This window comes from Lissotriton vulgaris, chromosome 2_1 (genome assembly GCF_964263255.1).
Source record: "Lissotriton vulgaris chromosome 2_1, aLisVul1.2, whole genome shotgun sequence".
Classification (NCBI taxonomy): domain Eukaryota; kingdom Metazoa; phylum Chordata; class Amphibia; order Caudata; family Salamandridae; genus Lissotriton; species Lissotriton vulgaris.
In genome coordinates, this window is record NC_141687.1 from 690,484,390 (window position 1) to 690,505,702 (window position 21,313).

The 21,313-nt window shown below is 47.4% G+C and overlaps 1 protein-coding gene across 6 annotated transcripts in view; it reads left to right on the forward strand.

The window, feature by feature from the left end:
* Window positions 1–21,313, forward strand: part of BTBD10 (BTB domain containing 10) — a 179,862-nt gene that overhangs the window by 148,053 nt on the left and 10,496 nt on the right. For all 6 annotated transcript variants that reach the window (XM_086955923.1, XM_086955922.1, XM_086955921.1 and 3 more), the window contains one exon: window positions 21,117–21,227. In XM_086955923.1, coding sequence (XP_086812049.1) covers window positions 21,117–21,227 — 111 coding nt within the window. The remainder of the gene's footprint in view (window positions 1–21,116; window positions 21,228–21,313) is intronic.

Consider the following 21,313-nt stretch of genomic DNA (forward strand, 5'->3'; position numbering starts at 1 on the left):
TCTCAATGACGCCCTCTTCTACTGGTCAAGCCAGCACCGCTAACACTCACACCCCCCTTCCATGACTCCTAACAAAGTCCACCCTACCACCCAATCCACCATAACTCCCAGCACAATCCACCCAAACCCTCCTACCTCCCCCTCCACATATATCCGCTCTCTGCATTCCAGAGCCTCCAAAATAATTCAGAGCTGCCACTCCTCTATCCTCGACCCAACAAACCTCCTCCACCTCGCCGAAATATCCTTCGCAAACCTCATGCCTCAGCGATCTCCTCCGCCCATCCCAGAACTTCACAAATGCCTGCTACCAACAGCCTTAGGGCATCTTCGCCCTCGCAAACACACTAGCTGTCTATCTGAGGAGGAAATCCTTGACCTCGCCCGCTCCTACAACTTTTGCCTGATCACCACCGATTCCTCAGACCTCACTGAAAAGGAAACTCAGGATATTCTCAAAGACCGCAATCCAGCCCTTATCCCTCCCTGCCCACCAGTAGTGAGTGCTGCACACCCCATCTGCACGGTCGCTATCGATCCACACAGACTGGCCCCCCGCTGCAATAAAAGGGCGATCAAAAGCAATCTTGCACCTGTGCCCCTGACTGCCCCGACTCCAACTACCACCTCCCTCCCTGGTCTGACGGGGCTCCTAATCAACTGCCGGTCTGCAGTAAAGCATGTAGCAGATGTCGCTGCTCTCATTCTGAACAATAACACAGACCTAGGCATCCTAACTGAATCATGGCTTAATGATGCATCCTCCCCATGCCTCGACCTTAGTCCGTCCCCCCCCCCCCCCAATTTTAACATAGCCAGACTAGACAGACCACTTAACAAAAAAGGTGGCGGAATCGCTTGCATCTATCGCTCTAACCTCCTTGTCTCAGAGCCTTTAACGGATACCACTGATTCTTGCAAATATCTAGCCCTCTCAGTCTGGAGCAACACCACCCACCTGTGCAACCTGCACACTTTTTACCACCCCCCAGGCAATAAAAATGAATTCACTGATTACCTCATGAAAATTATCACGGCTAAGAACTCCCCCAACATCAAAGACATTTTCCTGGGTGACTTCAACCTGCACTGGAACGACCTTTAGGATCCTCATGTCAACGCCATTAAAGATCTTATGACCGATCTAGCCCTGACCCAAGCTTGCCCACTCCCCACCCACTCGAAAGGGGCTACTCTCGACTGGATCATCTCTAACGAGAAAACCGTCAAACTCATATCCACCGACACCTGCGACTGGTCAGACCACCATGCCATCACCTTTCTCTTACCCTGCACCCTCAAAACATGGGCTCCTCAACCAGTGCTACCAAAACGCTGGGTCAGAGACACCAAAAACCAAGACCTAATTGAACTTGAGACCCGTTGCAAATCCGACTGATCCCCCTCCTCACATCACCTCAGTCAGTGGCCTCAATGATCACTACACTGCGTCCATGTCGAACATTCTGGATGACCTAGCCCCTCTTAAACTAAAAAGGCTCGAGTCAAAGACAGAAACCCTTGGTTCACCGGTTCCCTCAACAACGAGAGAAGATCCCTCCGACAAGCCGAAAGAATTTGGAGACAGCACCCATCGGCAGTTCACCTGAAACTTCTTCGCCAGGCCAGAAATGCTTACAACAAAAACATCCTCAATTCAAAAAAGAGTTTTTCAGAGCGGAACTAGGAAATGCCCAGAACACGCCTCGGTAACTCTTTGAGATGATCAAACTCCAATCAAACAAACTGTCCAAAACAGCGAAAGAAAACCCCAAGTCTCATCTCCTCTGAAGATTTCTCCTCGTTTTTCTTAGGTACCGAACTCAAAGCTGCCTCACTCCCCCACCTAACATTGACCATCCGCATCCTCCATCACTGCTACCGACACAGACCTTACCCAAGAATCTAGCGCACTGGTCCGAATTCTCACCCTACAATGAAGACTCTGTCGCAAATATCCTTTCCTCCTTAAACTCGAACAACCACTTCAACGACCTACTCCCCTTGAACTGTCTTGCGACTATTACCAAATCCATCATTCCTTGCTGGACTGCGATAATCAATGCCTCGCTCCGGCAGGGATCAATCCCGATCTCAATGAAAGCAGGCCAAATCCTCCCCATTCTGAAAAAAACCATCGCTGGACCCAGCCTCCCCAGATAACTTTAGACCAATCTCCATATTCCCCTCTTGGTGAAAGTGATTGAAAAATGTGTTCATATACAGCTAAGTCACCACATCAGCAACTTCCACCTACTCGATGACTGCCAATCCGGCTTCAGACCGGGACATAGCATTGAAACCACCATGCTCCACATTGTCGATGATGCCCTTCAAGCCTTGGACCAAGACAAAACCTGTCTCCTAATCCTCCTTGATCTATCCTCTGCCTTCGACACTGTCAACCATGAGATGCTACTCGAACGCCTCAAACTTAGGATGGGCTTAGATGGTACTGTACTTGATTGGTTTAGTTCCTACCTCCAAAACCGATCTCAGAGATTCCTAATCAATGGTGAACTCTCCTCCTCCTCCGTGGTCACGGTGGGAGTCCCGCAAGGTTCAACGTTGTCCCCCACACCTTTTAATCTCTATCTGGAACCCTTTGCCGAAATCCTTCGTACTGCAAATATCCCCTTCCATATGTACCCTGATGATACTCAGATCTACATAAAAATCTCATCTCTTGCAGAGATCCTCACCCTGAATGAGGCACTGAAGCTGACCGTCCGATGGCTCGCTTCAAACCAACTCAAACTCAATGCCAATAAAACTGAGTTCCTTCTCATCTCTCTGCCCAAGAGCAGCTCTGAGATACAGACTTGGCTCAAAGCTATCACAGCCTTAAACTGTTCCCCGACCATTGTGGACTCTGCCAAATCTCTGGGTATCACCTTGGATTACAACCTAAACATGAGAAACCACATCAACTCAATGGCCAAATATGCCAGATTCCACCTGAGCTACCTATGGAAAATGAAACCCTTTCTAGCTGATCACGACCTAACACTAGCAGTCCAATAGTTAGTTATTTCTCGGCTGGAATATGGCTGCTCCACCCTCTCTGGTTTACCCAAGGTCACTCTGGCATCTTTAAAAGCCTGCCTCAACGCAGCCGCCAGACTACTTACTGGCTCTAAAAAATTCGATCACATCACCCCTCACCTGAAAACGTTGAACTGGCTTCCCCTAGAGGCGAGGATTCACTTCAAGATGGCATGCATCACACACAAGGCTCTACATTCCAACTCACCGGCGTATCTACCACAGAAGCTTGTGATATCCGGAGGAAACCGAAACTCCCGATTGGCTAATACCTTCCTACTCCGGCCTGCACATTTTTAAGGAAAAAAAACCTACAACCGGGCTTTCACCGGGACCGCCCTAAGAATATGGAACTCCCTCCCGCCTGACATCAGAAGTATCCACTCCCTGGCACACTTCAAAAAAGAGGCTAAATCCTTCCTCATGGGTAAATTCCTTGGCCAACCCGCTCCACAGCCACCGAGAGACTTGGTACCCTGGTGATATCCTGTCTATTGTATGATCCTTTATTCCGTATATGATATATATGATCCTTTTATTCTGTATAGTACACAGTGGTTTATTATTCTCTTCTTTTCAGCCCCTTAACGTAAAGCACCCCTGCAACATCATCCCTAATGTATGACCTTCTATTCTGTAAATTGTTCCTATGTACAGCTTTCGCCCCTCCCTCCTTTGCACATCCCCCATTGACTCCCTGCCTACCATTTGACCCTTGATTCAGTATAACACTCTTCATGTTTCTTTTCCCATGTGATAACTGTCCTTTCTGTATTACTCTATGAACCTGTAAAGCGCTCTGATACCCTCACGGGTCAAGTTAACGCTCTATAAAACTTTTAAATAAATAAACTCTCGACTTTTATTTTGTCCTCCCTGGACTTCAGTCAGCTTTGATCAAACTGATGTGTTTTGGGGGGGGTTTCTGGCATTTTAACCTCAGTACTGGCCTGTGGATTGTCAAAGTCAGCAGCTGCCATTGGCTGCAAAAATATAAACTTTCTCAAAGCCTTTTCTGTCAAAAAAAAGAACATCTTTGCCAATCATCTTGATCAGTGAGTTTGCCTTCAGCCCATAAAAAGTGTCTTGCTGTAAGTCCTTCCCTTCGAAGACAAAAGGACAGAAAAAGAAGGCTGACTCTTTATTTGTTGAAGAGAACTCCGCCCGACCTCTCCTATAAAGCCGAAATTTTCCCCTCAGGGTGCGAGTCTGTGAAAGGTGCATTACCAACCACTTCCAAGCAGGGGACATAAAAAGGAGCATATGGAACTTTCTTACCTACTTTACCTCCAAAAGCGTCCTTGGTCATCTTAATCAAACATCAGACAAAGCCTTCCGTAAAATGCAAGCAATAGCCTGCGCAGGCAACTGCAGGAAAATACAAGGCTTGATGCTCAAGATGTAGAAAACCAAATGACACTATCTGCAGGAAAAAGCCGTGCTGTCCACTGGCATCTTACTAGCAAAGTCTATTGATAAGTGGCCCTTTGTCAACCAGCAAGAAGCCACTGCCAACAAGATCCTTGTTAACAAGAGCACTTTAGAGTATCTGTGTGGTGATAATCACCTTTTTTGAGGACAACGGTGCATCCACCCTCACACCATAAAGATTCCTTTCAACCTTTAACTTTGCCACAATCTTTGCATACTGAAGTCGGTATTGGAGATTGAAGTAAGCGACCAGAAGCAAACTTCTGAAATAGCCTACAGTCCTGTGCAGATGGATGTCTGCTACCTGCCAGAATTTGAGGTGGAACCTTGTGAGGAGACTGAATGACCGAAGGAGTTTGAATACCAGCTTCATACCTTTACAGTCGAAATCCACTATAGCAGTTATGACCAGCTTTACCCAGGGCGTCTCCACAGAGACCAACCCATGATTGATGTTCCTGTGCTATTCATGATCATGTTACCACGGATGATATTAGCTGATGGTCACAATCCAGAGGTTACTTCCTCAACCACAGATATGACAATAACTTGGCCCACCAAAGCCACCTCCTCTGTCTCCGATGCTACCTCTCTGCCCTCTCCTCTACCCCCCCCCCCCCCCCCCCCCCCCACCCCCAACCCAAAATCACTGCTACCTTCTCGGCAACAGATATGCCCCTATTTCCCACATCTGCCTGTTGGTGATACCAGCTCAGTGCCCTGCCTCACCAATACACGGGGGCATGGATAAACAGAGTACATTTGACATACACCTCCTCTCAGATATTGAAGATTATTGGGACCTTTTTGGGGTAGAACCAGATGATGAGGATGATGATCATAAAGAGTGGGAACACTTCATCCTAAAGAGGACAATTTACTACACAAGCTGATTCACTGCTGGATGACATTGCCCACTATCAAACCTTACTGGGAAGAGCATCAAGAAGGTTTGCTGCTCTACAGACATTGTGGGGGAAGGTCAATGTTTTCTTTATGATTTTAAAGAACAGTGGAAAGCCACAAAATCCATTCTGATCCTGGATTTTGTTTGATTGAAGAGTCTTAAACGAACGCATCCAGCCACAGGTTAGGCAGCTATACCCCAACTGGAGAAGTGGCATAACATTTGTTAGCATGTTTGACTGCCCACCAAGCTCCTTTTGTGTCAGTGCGTCAGCTGTGAAACCCTTGCCCATTCTGAGGCGATACGGTCACCAGATGTGGCACACTTCAGCACTCATCCGGTCATCCCAGAGAACAGGAGGAAAGAGGCTAATACCATTATCAAATATGGGTGCAATTGTGTCCGCATAATCTACTTCGCAATAGATTTTTCCAAAGCAGGCTTCTATCAACTTGCAGGAGCAGTAGTCCTACTCTGGCAGGGATGTTGTCCAACCCGGAAGACAGGCAAAATTTTTAGACATGCCTTTTGATGGCCAAACATTATTTGGAACCCTTAAATGACACCCTTCATAATAACACAGCTAGCTCCCCAGGAATTTTACCATAGAGGCACCCAACCTCTACTCTTATTTATGGCTAAAGATCTCGAGCCTACAGAGGAGGATTCTCCTAGAAAGGCAGCCCCTGGGTGACCCTAAAGTGCTCCAACACAGTCTGGATCCAATCAAGGAGACTTTTGAAGCAGAGGTGACGGTTATGTCTACAACATAGTTTTGTTGGGAGCTTAATTTTCACAAGTTACCCCCTTCGAGCTGCTTACCTGGCCAGGGTTGAACTTGAAACATGCTTTTTTGCGTTGGTTTGCTTTGTCCCCAGATTCGGCCGCAGTAACTGATCACTGTGTGCTTCAAATAGTGCAGTCTGAAAATTCTCTGGAATTGATACAGAAATCATCCACCCAGAAAGCAACATGATGTATACTACCGCAATATCTATATTCTCCTCCTCCTAAAAGGAACCATTGAAAAGTTACCAAAGAAACTGAGAAATTAAGGATTCTATACCAGATATACATCTGGTCACTAAAACTTCAGTTGAGTGGAGGCCAATTCTGTACCTTCAAATTTGATCAAATTCCTGAAAAAACAATCCTTCTGAATAGTCCTTCCGTTGTTTTAGGAAGGATAGTACCTCATCTCCTTGGATCTTTAGGTTGTGTATTTTCAACCTGTCCCTCTCTTCTGGAGTGGTTCCCGTCAGATGGAAGCAGGCAGTAGTCACGCTGAGTGGGGACTCAGACCTGGAGGCTCCCAGGTTCTGAGATGGTCTGCGGGAAGTGGCTAACTGGATGAACTCCAACTGTCTCCAGTTAAACACCAAGAAGACAGAGATTATGGTGGTTGGTAAACAGGTGGCTTTGTGGGGTGACAAATGGTGGCCTTCGGAGTTGGGTGTGACTCCCCTCCCAGCGGCAGAGATAAAAAACCTGGGGGTGTGGCTTGATCCTTCTATGAGTTTCATCTGTCATACCAAGAAGGTGGAGGCTTCTTGCTATGGCATCATCAGAGGACTTCGACCCATCCTCAAATTCTTTGATGCACCCACAAGACAGCTGGTGGTCCAAGCATCAGTGCTGTCCAGGCTGGACTATGCCAGCTCCCTACTGGCGGGGGTTAACCAGTCAGAATTTCTGCGGCTCCAGCGGGTTCAAAACGCTGCGGCCCGACTGGTGACAGGTCTGCCTAGGCGGTGCTCGGTGTCCAATGCCCTGCGCTCTCTCCACTGGCTCCCTGTGCAGCAGAGGATTAGATTCAAGGTTCTCTGCCTTGCATTTAAAATCCTCAAGGGTACTTCCCCACAAATCTTGGAGAAACTGCTGATCCCCTATGTCCCCTCTCGCACTCTTAGATCGCTAGGCCAGAACTTAGCAGTGGTCCTGCGTTTTAAGTTGAGCAGAATTGGTGGCCGCTCCTTTCGAGTCCTGGCAGCGAGCTGATGGAATTCTCTTCCTCCACAAATCCGGGCCATCGATGAGCTCCTTCAGTTTAGACTGGCTATCAAGACCTTTTTATTTGTTTAGCTCATCTGTTGTGTCTCTTCTCTTTTCTGCCCGCTTTTAATGCTGTGTTGTGTTTACCTTCTCAAAGCGCCAGGACGCCCCTTTGCTGGGGCAGCTGTGCGCGGTACAAATAAAAATAACATAACATGTCCTTATACATCGGTCTCAGGGAATGCCTGCAAGTTTCAATGGTGAAGCAACACTTTCAAAGCCTCCATTTGGTCTGAAGTCTGCACCCCTGATCTTTACAGTGCCTAGCGCCAACAGCTGCCTTCATTCGAAGACTGTATTACCAAGCATACCTATACTTGGTTGACTGGCTGCTTCAGCCTAGTCGAAGAACTAGGACTTACCTTAACCAATGAGGATCCCCCCCCATCCATGATGGCAATTCCAAGGGTCATTCCTGGATGTTTGATTGGGGAAAGCATTCTCTTCAGAAGGAAAACGCTGTGCAAAAGTCCCTTAGGGATGCCTAAAGTTTCATAAAGGAAACCTGAGGTCTCGTATCCTCTTGCATTGGCCTGATTCCTTTCTGCAGGCTCAAGATGCGGCCTAACCAGGAGAAGCTAGATGTGGAAGTAGGGGATTGGTTCGTAGTAGGTCTTCTGTTCCAACCGTCTGTAAATGGGAAAATCATTGACTACTCGTCAAGTCAAAATACCTTTATTCAATTTCAGAAGAAAGCCATAAAAACCAACATTACAAATTAATATTCCAGTGACTTATTTACAAATCAGCGTAAGAAGAAATTCATACAATCCAATTATTTAAAAAAAATATAATCCTTAAAATTCAATCTTTGATAACAATGCAATCCATGTTACAAGCACTTAATACCACAGCATTGTATAACCCCTGCCAGAAAAAAACATCAATGCTTAGATTGTGTATGAGAAAATTAGTGTTTGGATTTGTCTACTATATCTAGTACCGTTTCCTAACCGCCATTGCAACGTTGATGTAGTTAGAAACCCTAATGCATATAGCACGAGTAGCCAAAGAGTGCAGATAATTAAAACCTTCAATATAAGTGCATGGGCTCATTTCTTTTAAAATCGGAACAAAAAAAATTCCTCCTGGCTCTTATAGAGTGGCCAAAATAGCATAAAGTGCAATGTGCTATGAACTGCCAAATTATCACATGAGCAAGATGCCAGTTTGTCTGCCCATCCCGATTTTTCCGGGAAAGCCACTAAAAAATTAAGTTTCAGTAAGCGCAATCAAGTAAAATCGTGTCTGTATATTTATGGTGAATATTAGATAAAATTGCTGCTGGGGAGGGAATAAACAAGGGAAAACTCTCACCTCGGGTTGAGAGCGGCGTATATTCGCCCCTGTAAAATGTGCCTCTTTTCTGATGTCTTTTGCGTTCTAGCTGGGTTATCAAAGTAGTGCCCCAAACCTAGCTTGTAAAGTTTCTCTTACAAATCTGAGCCAAGGGATAGATGATGCTCCATCAAGATTGGTAGTCTTTAATGACCGCTCTTGAAAATACTAGCTCCTCAGACAACCAGATTTTAGCCCATAATAGCAGGGGGGCCAAATCTATACGACACTCTACAAAGTCTAGCCCCAGCTCATGGTGACAAGTGTGAGCGCACTATTTGGGATCATCAGTAACCTTTTTATAAATGTTTTTTCCACGATCTGTAAATGGCGGCTATTATGGTGACCCCCACACTCCAGCTCTGTATGTTGCAACAAGCACACATTTGGCTCTATAGAGTATAACCAGGTAAGTCGCTGGTTTATGGCTCAATTTACAGGCAAAGCGAAAAAGCCCCTCAACAACTCTGCCCGCATGTTGCACTTTTGCAGTAACAAGCAATTCCCAGTGCATACTGTTAAAATTTTTCCCCAAGTAACTAAAATTATTCAGTTTATCAATTCTCTTATCCCTTACAGCATATTTTCTAATTGTGGTGATTTTAGGGCCACACACCATAATATACGATTTAATAAAATTGACTTTAAAATCAAGTGCCAACATAAAATCTGTAAATGCGTTAAAAAAAGCCACTAGGCCCTCGGTATCAATTTAAAAAAGTAAAAGGGCTAAAATAAATACTTGCTGGACACCTTCTGTAGAAACTATGGGCCTGTATTTTTCCCCTTGTGGGCATATCTTATGGTAACAGGTGGAAGCAAGAAGCTTACGGAGAAGAGAAATCAGTGCTTCCTCAACACCCATTTTCCCCATGAGTGCCCACAACTTCTCCCAGTTTAGGGTGTCAGAAGCACTGGACAAGTCCATGAAGGCCAGGTGGATAGAGCCTTTCCTGTCCTTCATGTAGTTGCCCATAATCTGGAACAAGTTGCAGCACTGTTGTTTTGTGGTGCTCATCCCTCTACTAAAGCCATCAGCCCTGTATCAGACGCCCAGGTTTTGAGGTGGGTAAGGACAACCCTCCCCAACAGCTTTCCTGTGGTGTCAATAAGGGAAATTGGCCTGTAGCAGGCAGGGTCGCTCCTATTACCTTTTTTTAAACACTGGAACCACAATGGCCTCATTTCAAGTTGGTGGGGTTGGGGCCAATAACCACTGCTTTAAAAACAGTCCATAAAGGAGCTCACAGCTTGGATTAATTTCAAATAGATCTAATGGCGCTCCATCCGGGCCAGGAGCTTTCATGCTAATTCCTTTTGCTATGGCTTCCCCAACCTCAGCTACTGAGATTGATGCGCTTAGATGGGAAGCAGAGATTAGGTCCAAGTGCAAATTCCCACTATTTGCCTCTGGCTGGAGGCCATTAGGATTAAATATAGCTGCAAAGTGAGGTTCACAGGCATCCCCCAGGATCAAGGAATCCAACTTTCTCACCTCTTCGGTGAATAGAGGAACATTTATTATATCCCGGAAACTGTGTGTTCTTAAAGGGAACTGTCTCTCTCCAAATCTTCCCAAACTAAGCTCGTCAGTTCTTCTTTCCTCTGCTTAACTGTGCTTTTGTAAGTCTTCCTAGCGGATCCTGTTGCGAATACACAGGTCACTGAAGGATGGGGTGCATGCATGCAGGAGCACTTCACAAGAGGCTTCTAGTCAGAAGTTGAGAAGAAACTCCACATAAGCATCCTAAAGGTATGACCCATCAGGCTTAGTTTGGCAGTTGTTCCTTTTTCTGTAATTAACAAAACAAGGTATTATCTGAACGTACAACACAACCTCTGTATTGCTTCGCAAATCAAAGCGAAACAAGGCCCCTTTTTGTATCGGAGGCAGAGATACTATGGAACTGGGCCATCATCAGTGAGGTGGACATTGTAGTAGAACATCTCTTGAATGCTGAAAGAACCAGGCAGATGTGTTCAGCTACACTCTTTCAGATTGAAATGAATAGGGACTCCACCAGGACCAAGCTAAAGTGTGACTGGCTATCCGTAGACTAGTTTGCCACCCTGGAGAACTGTAAATGGAGGTACTGCACAAACTGCTTCCATCATCCAGTGTCTGGGCGCAATGCCTTTTCAATCATATGGGTAGTCCTATTCCCTTAAGTCTTTCCTCGCCTTCTCAGAGTGCGTAGGAGGGCGAAGCCAGATCAGTACTTCAGGTTTCTGATTTCCCTGACATGTGCTTGTCAGTTTTAGAACTGCGGCCTATTTAGGCTGTCCACATACACGGCAATGTAGTTGAGGAATCACTCTAAACTCTTCTCCAGACACAAAGAGATCCCCTGGCACTAATTTGAATCGCGGATTCTGACTACATGGTTCCTGCCACTCTAAGTATGGACATCTGAATATCCCTTCAGAAACCAGGACATTTTAACATAGGCTGAGGCCCATAGGAATGAATGTCAATTACAGAATCGGTAAATACCGATGAGCTTGTGTGCCATCCACAAGTAAGACAGTGCGAAGTTCTAAAGATTCAATAGGTGCTACCATACTTGTAAGAACTATGTGAGATGGTCTCAAGTATTCATCAGACTTTGTTCACTTGCCTCAATTTCCAGATTTAAAATGACGTACGACTTTTCCTCATCTTCATTCTCACAAGGAATCCTAAAGCAATTTCTGAAAGAAAACTGTAGGGCTTTTTATCAAGTGAGGTGTCTTCCAGTTTCGTGGGAGCTAAATACTTTGGAGCCTACTTATGCTTCCTCCTTTCAAGCCCATTCATAGACTATACTTTATATTCCTTTTGTGGAAGACCTGTGTTCAGCTTGCTCTCACTTCAGCAAGGAAAGTTGAAGAATTGTAGGCATTCACCATAAAGGAGTTATATCTTCGCTTCACCGGTGATCAGATGATTTATTGGCCACCCCATGAATCAAGCCAAAAATCCAGCAAGACTTTAACTTAAAATAACTTGTTATCCTGTAATATTGCTGCTCTAATCTAACCACTTCTGCACAGATTAATTTTTACTTGCTAGATATGCAGTTCTAGACTGATCAAACCAATGATTTGGGTTCAACAAAGAAGCTGCCTGCTAGCCAAACAAGTCATTGCATGTTGACTGTCTGTGTGTCTCACCTTCTTACACACAAGGCCAAGCATCTGCTCCTGGGCAGATTCCTGCTGAAACAAAGCCACAACAGCTAAATGAAGTAATTCCTACTCTCTATACAGCACCAATACATTGCACAAAAAATTCCAGTGGAAAACTTATTGCAACATGACGAAAACAGTCCACACAGAAACAAATCTTCTAGGGAACAGTCTCAAGCCAAGGACAATAACTAATGTGAAATCAATGTTGGGCAGATTTTCATTAACCAGCAAGTGATATCATCTTGAAGCCTGTCAACATTGGGCCATAAATGCAAAGAATTGGAAGGAATGACAGACCATGACCACAAATAATATTGGGGAATCCCCACATCATGTTCATTTATGGTTTGAAATCACCACAAATAGAGATTTTGATGGGGAAAATACAAAAGCAGATGGTCATGGCTCCTTTTTCAAAAAAATCATCTCTCTCAAAGGTTGTGTGCTGCATTGACTTTGGTGGTAACAGTAGCTAGGTCAACTGCTTTGTAATTCCGATAAACCAAACTATTGGACCAAGCCAGTTGAGCAGGTCTGTTTGAAAACCCTCTTTAGCATGTGCACCTTCACCTCCAAAATCTAGACCTATGCAGAGACGTGGGTAATAAGGCTTTTAGACACTCCTGGCTTTAGCCATCTGTTTTTGTACAGAAGGTGTAGGCACACATGTTGCATATGTGTTTTCATTATAAGACACTGATCAGAAATCTGGTTGAGTGCACTATTAGAAGGATTCGAAAATAATTGAAACTGCACAGGATGTTGGTGCCTTAATGTCATTACCAAACACAAACAAAAATGGGGCTATGGCACAGGCAGTAAGGCCTTTCGTATCTATGGACAGCCCTATAATCCCTTTTGGCACCGATTGCAGCAGCTGTGCTTCTGTAATTATGGATAGATCTCACTTTCCGTGTGAATTTTTTTTAAGAAGAATCTGTATTCGCTTTCACAATTTATTTTCACTTATTTCACCATTGAGTGCTTAATGTTATTTACCCAAATGAAGGCCAAGTATTAGGTTTGAATACTGAAGAAAATAATCTGCTTTACCCCTTTTTTGGCATGCAAACGGAGTACAGTTTCGTCTTTGCGCTATTTCAAATATGATGTGATGGTTAGGGTTTTTTTTAAATAGAAATATAGGCACGTCTGGGGTCTCCCGCCGAAAAATATGTCTGCAGATTAATTTAAGAGCGAACTAGGATAATTTGCTGCATAGCCAGCCAAACCCTGTATCCTTAGCTGTACTTGAAACTGAGATGGCAGACTCTCAACCTTTTAGCATGACCGTTCTTCCTGCTATTCAAATCGCTGCCATGACAGACTAATCGAAGTACAGTTAGGGATGTCCAGTGTGCAAATTTACCCATTGATGCCTTATAGGACAAGTCCGATGTGTGCTTTCTTCGTTGTGATTAAACTCTGAGCAATCGCGGTCATGAAGAAGTTCATTTTATGAACGAAACACTCTAAGGTCATTTTTATGAATCCGGATCAAAAGGATGTCAGAAGAAAAATAAAGATGATGCATACATTTGGATTTTTGGGACTTCTTTCTTTAGTTGTCACCTCATTTGTTTTTCTTGTCTAGGAAGATGTTCAGATACGGAGTCTTAGATGACAAAAAGCCTAAAGATCACTAACGCTCCAGGGAGATGTTATTGTCACGAAGGAAGGCCTTCTTGATGTGGTAAGGAGCCTGATAGGACAGTTGTGCAGTGGCTCAAATGGTGCAGACATCAGAAAAGTGAGAACTGGATTATCCCATTGAGGCATGATGAAGGGTGAAGGTGGAAATGTGTTACAGAACGTTCAAAAATTTATTTGCAACGTGTAATTTGAACTGGGATAGCTGATCTGGCATCCGCAGAAATGCACAGATGACAGAAAGATAGCCCTTTAAGGTGCTGCTGAGCGAGACAAAAAGAATAAAGAGAAGGACTTGAGGTGGGAACAGAACGAGGGTCAACCCGTTTCTCTGCACACTATGCGACAAACTTGCCCCAACTGCAGGTGTATACTGTCTTCGTAAAGGAATGCAAGTTTGGCAGAAGGTCAAACACAGTCCATTGTTGCTGCTCAATCTCCACGCATAACGGCGGAGCGTTGATCGGTTCGGGTCCTACAGCTGCAACAAAAGATCCTCCCGAAAGGGCAGCCTGATCAGAGTACTAATGGCCAAGTTAAACAGCACTGGATACCAAATTCTCCCAGTCCAGTCCAGAGCCACAAAGATGACTTGAGTGTGGACGTTCCTCATCTTCTTGAGAACTCTAGGCATGAATGGTATGGGCAGAAAGGCGTACAGGAGGCATGAGCTCCACTCAAGACTTAAAGCGTCTGAGCAATAGCCGCCTTTGAAACTGCAGTGCGCAGAACTGCTGACATTGCAGGTTCTTGGTGGTAGTGAACCGATCTAACCAAGACTCTCCCCCTATTGAAAGAGACGATGCACCGCCTTCAGATGTAGATGCCATTCATGATCTGCTACTAATCTTTGATGTCCGCCCTAGCGTTCAGAGAACCCATCACGTATTGCACTACCAGGGACATGCCCTGACTTTGCAGCCATGTCCATATGCGCCGAGCCTCTTGACAGAGGGTCCACGACCAAAACCCGCCCTGTTTGTTGCAGTACCACATGGCGGTGGTGGTGTTCATGAACACCTGCACTAGCCTAGCCTTCCTTTGGAGGGTTGAAAGGCTTTCAATGCCAGCTGGATCTCCCAGAGCACCATAAGGTTGATGTGGAGTCCAGATTCCGCCGGTGACCAGAGGCCTCTGATCTCCACCTCTACCAGATGGCCCCCCATCTCAGAAGTGGTGCATCTGTCACTACTGTCTGATCTTGTTGGGGAAAAGAGAGGGGTCTGCCACATACTTAATTGCAGTTTGTTAACCACCTCTGCAGATCTTATGCAGTTCCATCTGAGATCTGGTCAATGTCGTGGGAAATTCTCCTGATGTGTCCACTGGAACTTCGGGTCCAACTGCAAGGCCACCATATGCCAGCAGGCATGTGGCACAAGTAGGATGCAGGAGGCCATGAGACCCAGCAGCCTCAGTCAGTCTTGCAGAAACCCTGAAACACCGGTATCATAGCCTGAATATCCTGAACTCACCATTCGAGAGGCTAAGTAAGAAACTGCACAGTGCCCAGAACAGCTCTGATGAAAGGGAGAATCTGAGAGGGAGTCGGTGTGACTTTGACACATTGATAGTGAACCCCAGGTAGCGCAGGATTTCTGCCAGAGGAGGGAGAAGACTGCGTGGGGTGAGCTCCCCTTCAACAGCCAGTCATCAAGATAGAGAAAAACTGGTACCCCTAATCTCTGCTGATGAACTGCATCCGCCGTGATCACTTTGAACACTATAGGGGTGTTGGTAAGGCCAAAGGGGAAAACAGTGAACTGAAAGTGCTCTTGGCCCACCGTGAACAGCAGGATGGGAATGTGGTAATATGCGTCCTACAAGTCCAAAGCTACCACCCTGTCTGCCAGGGCAGATTGGACTTGAGAGAGCAAGAGTAGTTTGCACTACTTCTTCTTGAAGAAGAAATTGAGAGGGCGCAGGTCTAGGATTGGAAGTAGGCCTCCATCCTTTTCGAGCACCAAAAAGTAGTGGGAATAACCACCATAACCTACTTCTGGTGTCGGCATCTTCTCTTCGGCTCCCTTGGACTAGAAAGTAGTTACTTCCTGGCAGAGAGAAAGGAGATGGCCCTCTGGCAGCCTGTCGCAAGTGTGTGGCATAGGTGGTGGGGTAGTCATGACAGGCAGGGAGTAGCCCCTTCGGACAATATGGATAACCCAGAAATGTGATGTGGTCGATCTCCGGTGGTTACAGGGTATGGCATATCCTGCCTCCCCTAGCACTGGTTGTCCATGATGGTTGGAGGGTCAAGTAAAGAGGTTTGGAGACTGTGGCTGCTGGGGGGGGGGGGGTTTAAGAGGGGTTGACTGGCCTGACCTCTGGCTGCCCGACCTACGGAGTCTGGGGGTACCGCATCCTCGACCACACCGAGGCTGGGGAGCTTGCATCCTATGGTGGCTGGGCTGGTAAGGTCTCTGTTGGAAACCGTGTCCGGGGGGGGGGGGTTAAGAGGGGTTGACTGGCCTGACCTCTGGCTGCCTGACCTACGGAGTCTGGGGGTACCAGATCCTCGACCACACAGAGGCTGGGGAGCTTGCATCCTATGGTGGCTGGGCTGGTAAGGTCTCTGTTGGAAACCGTGTCCGTGGCAGCGAAAGGCAGACTGGAGTTAGTTGTGGGCCATGGAAAAGACCTGGTCATAGCTCTGGTAACCTTGAAGCGCTACAGTGCTGAAGCTGCCCTGTCTCCAAAGAGACGGAAACCATAAATGGGCATGTCCATAAGCAAGGCTTGGACATCTCCTGAAAAAGACTACCGTTCTCAGCCAGGTGTGGCGCTGTAAGACCACAGACTAAGACCCCACTCTGTCTAGCGAGTCAGTCCTGTCCAGCTGCACGTGGGCAACCAAATCCCACAGTGCATGAGAATGTCCCGAAATGCAGGCTAGTGGAAAAAAAATTCTTGCCTAAGGTATGCAGCCTCTTGGATTCCCTACCCAGTTTGGTGAAATGTGCAGGGGTTTAGACAAGATGTAGAGGCTTGGACCACCAAGCACTCTGGTGTAAGGTGCTGAATGAGGAAATTGTCCTGGGGTGGGGTGATTGCAGCATGCACTTGTTCTGTTCACAGGAGCCCCTGTGCTGGACTTGGACCAGAACCCAAGCAGGACATCAGTAAGGGCTTCATTAAATAGGAGAAGCGGTTCCAAGGGGCGGCCCGCCCCGCTGAACCCTTTCTGCCAAGACGTTAGTTTTGACTGCCACTGAGAGCAGGCTAAGGTCCAGTATCTCCGTCGCCCTTCTCAGCACCATAGCAAAAACGCTTCCTCCTCTGTACCCACGGTAGGAGAAGAGGCCATGCCTTTATCTGGGGAGGTGTACGGTCCGCTGGCATCCTCAGAGTCCTCACACCAATTCATGTTTGGATTTAGGGGCTAATTTCCTCAGGGTCCTGTGGACCCTCTCAATGTTCTCCTTGTCCTTGCCCATAGAAATGTGTCTCTGGCCTAGAGGGTTTGTCTCCAGCTGGCATCAGATGATTCCCTCCATCTTCATGTCGTAGTAAGGGATGAGAAGGGGGATGGCTCTGGGAGCGTCTACATAGGGACCGGCATCGGAGAAGGTCGAGATGGTAATCCCGGCGAAGGTCTGGATCCATCCGGAGAATCTCAGTGCTGGACTGGCACCGGGGGTGAACATTCTGTCGAGGAACCATCCGGGGTCCCTCCTGATGCCACAGTGCCTGAAGGCGCGGGAACGGGACGCCCAGAAGAGGTGCATGGCCTCATAAAACTCACTGGGTTGGTTGGAAGTCACTCCTCGTCCCGGAAACTTGGGGAAGCCAGGAGCCAGCTCAGGTGACCTCTCAACCGCTGCGCCAAGTCTCGAATGATGACTCATCTCATTGGATAACTTAGGAAGGAGACCTCTTTGACTTCTTGCTGCTTTTCTTTTTGTGGTCGTTGTGGTCGTTACGAGAACTCCCTGAAGACTGCGATGAAGATCGATGGCTCCATGACTGATCTTGGGACCTACTCTTGACCGGGATCGAGGCCTTTGAGTGCCTGGCGTGGCAGTCTGTGCAGGTCTTTGTACTGAGACACCAAAGGCAAACAAGATGTGGGTCCGTTACTGACATCTGACGGTGACCGTTGCTTCAGGGTTTGAGGCTAGCTTTCCTAGTGGACATACCTGCCACATCATATGAGAAATTCTCACAAGAAAGGGTTAGTCAAAAAGTGACTTGGGAGTATCTCTCTCCAAATCTGTGCTGACTGGTGTGGAAAGAAAAGAACTGATGTTGGTGCGCTGGGGTGGCGCCCTTATAGGCACCGCACACGTCACTTCCAGCGTGGATGGCGCCACACACAGCTGATTGATGCCACCTACGAGCATTCAGGAGTATGGCTCACGAAAAATTGCCAGATCCAGTCTGATGCCTGGGGATAATTCTAAGGCAAGGAATCGGCGGCTAGAAGTCTCTATCAGTGGCGTCACTAGGGGGGTGCGGGGGGTGCGGACCGCACCGGGTGTCACCCCATCTGGGGGGTGACACCAATCTACACTGACGAGTCTACCTGCGTCCTGCTTTAGTGCAAGAAGCGCTAGAGGGAGTAGGACAGAGAGAGGGAGCTAGAGAGAGCAAGACAGATAGAGAGGGAGCAAGAGGGAGTAACAAAGAGAGAGGGAGCTAGAGAGAGTAAGAGAGAGAGATAGGGAGATAAAGGGAGTAAGAGAGAGAGAGGGAGTAAGACAGAGGGAGAGGGAGCTAGAGTGAGAAAGACAGAGAGAGAGGGAGCTAGAGGGAGTAAGACAGAGAGAGAGGGAGCTAGAGGGAGTAAGACAGAGAGAGAGGGAGCTAGAGGGAGTAAGACAGAGAGAGGGAGACAGAGGGAGCTAGAGGGAGTAAGACAGAGAGAGAGGGAGCTAGAGGGAGTAAGACAGAGAGAGAGGGAGCTAGAGGGACCTAGACAGAGAGAGGGAGCTAGAGGGAGTAACACAGAGAGAGAGGGAGCTAGACAGAGAGAGGGAGCTAGAGGGAGTAAGACAGATAGAGAGGGAGCTAGAGGGAGTAAGACCGAGAGAGGGAGAGGGAGACAGAGGGAGCTAGAGGGAGTAAGACAGAGAGAGAGAGGGAGCAAGACAGAGAGAGAGGGAGCTAGAGGGAGTAAGACAGAGAGAGAGGGAGCTAGACAGAGAGGGGGAGCTAGAGGGAGTAAGACAGAGAGAGAGAGGGAGCTAGACAGAGAGAGAGGGAGCTAGAGGGAGTAAGACAGAGAGAGAGGGAGCTAGAGGGAGTAAGACAGAGAGAGGGAGACAGAGGGAGCTAGAGGGAGTAAGACAGAGAGAGAGAGGGAGCTAGACAGATAGAGAGGGAGCTAGAGGGAGTACGACAGGGAGAGAGGGAGCTAGAGGGACCTAGACAGAGAGAGGGAGCTAGAGGGAGTAACACAGAGAGAGAGGGAGCTAGAGGGAGCTAGACAGAGAGGGAGCTAGAGGGAGTAAGACAGATAGAGAGGGAGCTAGGAGGAGTAAGAGAGGGAGCTAGAGGGGGTAAGACAGAGAGAGGGAGCTAGACTGAGTAAGATAGAGAGAGGGGGAGCTAGAGGGAGCAAGACAGAGAGAGAGGGAGCTAGAGGGAATAAGAGAGCGAGGGAGCTAGAGGGAATAAGAGAGAGAGGGAGCTAGAGGGAGCAAGACAGAGAGAGAGGAGCTAGAGGGAGTAAGAGGGAGTAAGACAGAGAGAGAGGGAGCTAGAGGGGGTAAGACCGAGAGAGAGGGAGCTAGAGGGAGTAAGACCGAGAGAGAGAGGGAGCTAGACAGAGAGAGAGGGAGCTAGAGGGAGTAAGACAGAGAGAGAGGGAGCTAGAGGGAACTAGACAGAGAGAGGGAGCTAGAGGGAGTAAGACAGAGAGGGAGGGAGCTAGAGGGAGCTAGACAGAGAGAGAGGGAGCTAGAAGGAATAAGAGAGGGAGCTAGAGGGAGCAAGACAGAGAGAGGGAGCTAGAGGGAGTAACACAGAGAGAGAGGGAGCTAGAGGGACCAAGACAGAGAGAGGGAGCTAGAGGGAGTAACACAGAGAGAGAGGGAGCTAGAGGGAGCTAGACAGAGAGAGGGAGCTAGAGGGAGTAAGACAGATAGAGAGGGAGCTAGAGGGAGTAAGACCGAGAGAGGGAGACAGAGGGAGCTAGAGGGAGTAAGACAGAGAGAGAGAGGGAGCTAGACAGAGAGAGAGGGAGCTAGAGGGAGTAAGACAGAGAGAGAGGGAGCTAGAGGGAGCTAGACAGAGAGAGGGAGCTAGAGGGAGTAAGACAGAGAGAGAGAGGGAGCTAGACAGAGAGAGAGGGAGCTAGACGGAGTAAGACAGAGAGAGAGGGAGCTAGAGGGAGTAAGACAGAGAGAGGGAGACAGAGGGAGCTAGAGGGAGTAAGACAGAGAGAGAGAGGGAGCTAGACAGATAGAGAGGGAGCTAGAGGGAGTACGACAGAGAGAGAGGGAGCTAGAGGGACCTAGACAGAGAGAGGGAGCTAGAGGGAGTAACACAGAGAGAGAGGGAGCTAGAGGGAGCTAGACAGAGAGAGGGAGCTAGAGGGAGTAAGACAGATAGAGAGGGAGCTAGAAGGAGTAAGAGAGGGAGCTAGAGGGAGCAAGATAGAGAGAGGGGGAGCTAGAGGGAGCAAGACAGAGAGAGAGGGAGCTAGAGGGAATAAGAGAGAGAGGGAGCTAGAGGGAATAAGAGAGAGAGGGAGCTAGAGGGAATAAGAGAGAGTGGGAGCTAGAGGGAGCAAGACAGAGAGAGAGAAGCTAGAGGGAGTAAGACAGAGAGAGAGGGAGCTAGAGGGAGTAAGACCGAGAGAGAGGGAGCTAGAGGGAGTAAGACAGAGAGAGAGGGAGCTAGAGGGAGTAAGACCGAGGGAGCTAGACAGAGAGAGAGGGAGCTAGAGGGAGTAAGACAGAGAGAGGGAGCTAGAGGGAGCTAGACAGAGAGGGGGAGCTAGAGGGAGTAAGAGAGGGAGAGAGGGAGCTAGAGGGAGCAAGACAGAGAGAGGGAGCTAGAGGGAGTAAGACAGAGGGAGAAGGAGCTAGAGGGAGTAAGACAGAGAGAGAGAGGGAGCTAGAGGGAGTAAGACAGAGAGAAGCAGCTAGAGGGAGCTAGACAGAGAGAGGGAGCTAGAGGGAGTAAGACAGTACCTAGCGCCGTACATTTCCGACAGAGGTGGTCCATGCGGTAAGTCGTGAGGGGGTGACACCATGAGTTACCCGCACCGGGTGACACCAACCCCAGTGACGCCACTGGTCTCTATCAGATACCCCTGATACCCATAGCATAGCCCTCCAAAAGGAAATAGAACCTAACATTGCAAAAGAACACCCATACTTTATGATGTATACAGTGATTTTACTTGATTTTTCCATAAGCAGGTGAATGAAATTATTTGTTTTTATAGATTTAAATGGTAATTTTGTGTTCTAATTTCCTTTTTGAACCATGTTCTTTCTTTGAGACAAGATAAATCGTCTTCTAGGAATTGTCTGAAGTTTTAACCATTTCTTGAAATGTCACTTTTCCTTTTCAGTTATCTACAGTACAAAGCTGTATAGGTTCTTCAAATACATAGAAAATAGAGATGTTGCGAAATCTGTACTGAAGGAAAGAGGTCTCAAGAAAATTCGACTTGGCATAGAAGGTACACATAAACATCTGTTCATCTTCTTTTGATGGTTGTGGCCGCTCATTCTCCAAAGAATCTAACGTAATACTGTTAGATTGTAT